This window comes from Trypanosoma cruzi, genomic scaffold, assembly GCF_000209065.1.
Source record: "Trypanosoma cruzi strain CL Brener 1047053516661 genomic scaffold, whole genome shotgun sequence".
NCBI classification, from domain to species: Eukaryota; Euglenozoa; class Kinetoplastea; order Trypanosomatida; family Trypanosomatidae; genus Trypanosoma; species Trypanosoma cruzi.
The window spans coordinates 90,108-93,086 of NW_001849508.1; the positions used below are offsets into that span (position 1 = coordinate 90,108).

The 2,979-nt window shown below is 52.5% G+C and overlaps 2 protein-coding genes across 2 annotated transcripts, besides 10 other annotated features; both read right to left on the reverse strand.

Moving 5' to 3' along the window:
* Tc00.1047053504191.19 (sterol 24-c-methyltransferase, putative) lies at positions 1 to 485 on the reverse strand (the record flags this gene model as incomplete). The annotated part of the gene is made up of 1 exon (XM_797772.1): positions 1 to 485. A coding segment is annotated over one exon (485 nt), but the record flags the coding sequence as incomplete, so codon positions are not given.
* Positions 1 to 830: a sequence feature (heterozygous, non-Esmeraldo-like haplotype).
* Positions 484 to 514: a sequence feature (AT_rich).
* Positions 778 to 827: a sequence feature (T-rich).
* Positions 831 to 901: a sequence feature (areas merged during assembly that could not be assigned to a particular haplotype. This can correspond to areas where the two haplotypes were merged or to regions with more than two copies in the genome that were merged during assembly.).
* Positions 847 to 910: a sequence feature (A-rich).
* Positions 902 to 948: a sequence feature (haploid, Esmeraldo-like haplotype).
* Positions 949 to 1,398: a sequence feature (areas merged during assembly that could not be assigned to a particular haplotype. This can correspond to areas where the two haplotypes were merged or to regions with more than two copies in the genome that were merged during assembly.).
* Positions 1,399 to 1,988: a sequence feature (areas merged during assembly that could not be assigned to a particular haplotype. This can correspond to areas where the two haplotypes were merged or to regions with more than two copies in the genome that were merged during assembly.).
* On the reverse strand, positions 1,615 to 2,694 carry Tc00.1047053504191.10 (sterol 24-c-methyltransferase, putative; the record flags this gene model as incomplete). The annotated part of the gene is made up of 1 exon (XM_797771.1): positions 1,615 to 2,694. One exon carries the CDS (start codon positions 2,692 to 2,694, stop codon positions 1,615 to 1,617), a length of 1,080 nt encoding a protein of 359 aa, XP_802864.1.
* Positions 1,989 to 2,979: a sequence feature (heterozygous, non-Esmeraldo-like haplotype).
* Positions 2,693 to 2,723: a sequence feature (AT_rich).

Here is a 2,979-nt window from a genome sequence, read left to right on the forward strand (position 1 = left end):
TCGGTCTTGGTGTAGTTGATCTTGCTGTTCATGCCGTACTTGGTGTCGTGGCGGCGGGCTCGGCTGATCTGGTACTCATTGTTGTTGACCCCCATCACGTTGCAGCCGGCAAGGCGCACAATATTGCGCGCCGGACCCCCCACGCCGCAGCCCAGATCGAGCACCGTGTCCGTCGGCTTGAACTGTCCCTGGTACGCCAGGAAGAACTCATGGCGGGCGAGCGACTCAAGCAGCGACTCGCCGAGATAGCGCGGGGCGAAGTGAAAGCATTGTCCCCAGCCGTACTCGTAGAAGTCTGTCACGATGTCGTAGTACTCATTCACCATCGTTGTGGTCTCCGCCTTGCGCCCGCTGACGGACGCATCTTTTCCCTCAAACCGCTCACGGAATCGATTCGCCGTGGTGCTGACGTCTTTGTTCTCCTCCTCCGCCCTGCGGCTGCGCATGAGGTTGAGTGGGAGAGTGGCAGGAGCTCCAGCGGACATTTTTTTTTAATTTTGTTTTTTTTTTATTTGACGTTGCTTTCCTTGAAAACTCGAGTGTGGTGTTATAGAAGAAGACGATTCTTTGTATGCCCAATGCTTCCACCCCCCACCACCACCGGCCAAGAAGAAGAGCCAAAGAGAGACATGCCAACAAAAGCAACAGGCAACGACGACAGCAACGGTGCAAATAAAATGCAGTTTAAAAGAGTGAGCGAGTGTGAATGGGTGAAGGCCAGCGAACGGGCGAGAATGGCGCCACACTAAATGCCCCAAGTAACACTTTGCATTGCCGAAAAAACAAACAAAAAACAAAAGTAGATTAACCAAAAAAAAAAAAAAAAATCAGCATTCCACTACAAGCTTTTATTTCTTACGCTTTTTTTCCTTTTGTTATTTCACTCTCTCCCCTTTTTTTTTTCTTTTTTCACGGTGTTTTCATGGCGCCTCCGCCATCAGCCACACGTCCCCCGTTTCGAACAGTTCGTCGTGCAGACAGGGGAGGAGTGGAGCGGGCCGCGTGGAAGAAAAAAGAATTCCGCGATGGCCCCCGCTGTGGGCCGGAGAGAAGCAAAGCAAAAGGCCAAACGGGGGTGCTCTCGCGGCCACACAAGACGCAGAGGGACGTGTCGGCCAAAAACAACTGAAGCGTCATTTCGCGGAACAAAAGACAAAACAAAAAAAAACAAAAAACAAAAGATGGGACAACAGGAAAGTGGAACGGTGGTGGTGGTGGCGGCAGGAACCCAAAAAACACTTCCGCCTCCTCGCCGTACCCATGACAATCACATCCTCGTGCACGCTTGAATTACATATGTACGCATGTATACACAAACCTATACCCGCCGGCTGCAGGGTTCTGTTGCCTTTTCCCCTCACCTCCATCCGTTTCTCCCTTTCCACGTCTTCAGTTCTTCTTTTTTTTTTAATTCCCTTTTAAAATTTCTTTTCCACTTCTTGTTGTTGATTTTCATGAAGGTCCTTTTGGCTGCATCCATCTGTAAGTCTTCTCATTGCCAAGGCATACAAAACAAAACAAGTTGTTTCTTTTTTACTTTAGCCGTGCCCTCGCACACACACACGGCCTCCTATATTATCCCTCATGCATGGATTCCTTTGCCTTCGCATGCTTCTACTTCCTCGGCTTTTCACCAGGGAGTGGCTTGCGCGCCTTCGCGAAGAAGGACGGGGTGAAGATGCCCGACTCACCGCCACTCACAAGGCTCCTTGCGGCCTCTTCAAGGATCTCCGCCCCCTTGTGTGTGCCACTCGGTGCAAGGCCAGCAAACTCCAACACGCGGCACATTTTGTTCGTAAACCAGCGGCCCAACGGGGAGCACTTGAGGCCTGCCAGCGTCGTGTAGTTCCCTTGCAGCGTCAGGTACCATGGTAGGTTGTGGATCGGACTTGACTCGAAACGCTCAGCCACATCGAAGCTGTCCTCTACAATGAAGCCGGATGCCTTCAGCGCCTCAATCACCTGGCCCTTGGTCTCCAGGTCAGGAAGGCTATCACCAAGCTCAATCTTGTGGCGAATGCGGCGGTGTTCCTCATTATTTGGATCATACTTCTCAGTGATGCACCACTCGTACAGGACGAAGTAACTGCCGGGCTTGATGACACGGAAGACCTCGCTGAAACACTTCACCTTGTCCGTGGCATGGCAGGTGGCCTCAATGGCATAGGCACCGTCGTATTCGTTATCGCCAAAGCACATGTTGCAGAAGTCGGTCTTGGTGTAGTTGATCTTGCTGTTCATGCCGTACTTGGTGTCGTGGCGGCGGGCTCGGCTGATCTGGTACTCATTGTTGTTGACCCCCATCACGTTGCAGCCGGCAAGGCGCACAATATTGCGCGCCGGACCCCCCACGCCGCAGCCCAGATCGAGCACCGTGTCCGTCGGCTTGAACTGTCCCTGGTACGCCAGGAAGAACTCATGGCGGGCGAGCGACTCAAGCAGCGACTCGCCGAGATAGCGCGGGGCGAAGTGAAAGCCCTGTCCCCAGCCGTACTCGTAGAAGTCTGTCACGATGTCGTAGTACTCATTCACCATCGTTGTGGTCTCCGCCTTGCGCCCGCTGACGGACGCATCTTTTCCCTCAAACCGCTCACGGAATCGATTCGCCGTGGTGCTGACGTCTTTGTTCTCCTCCTCCGCCCTGCGGCTGCGCATGAGGTTGAGTGGGAGAGTGGCAGGAGCTCCAGCGGACATTTTTTTTTAATTTTGTTTTTTTTTTATTTGACGTTGCTTTCCTTGAAAACTCGAGTGTGGTGTTATAGAAGAAGACGATTCTTTGTATGCCCAATGCTTCCACCCCCCACCACCACCGGCCAAGAAGAAGAGCCAAAGAGAGACATGCCAACAAAAGCAACAGGCAACGACGACAGCAACGGTGCAAATAAAATGCAGTTTAAAAGAGTGAGCGAGTGTGAATGGGTGAAGGCCAGCGAACGGGCGAGAATGGCGCCACACTAAATGCCCCAAGTAACACTTTGC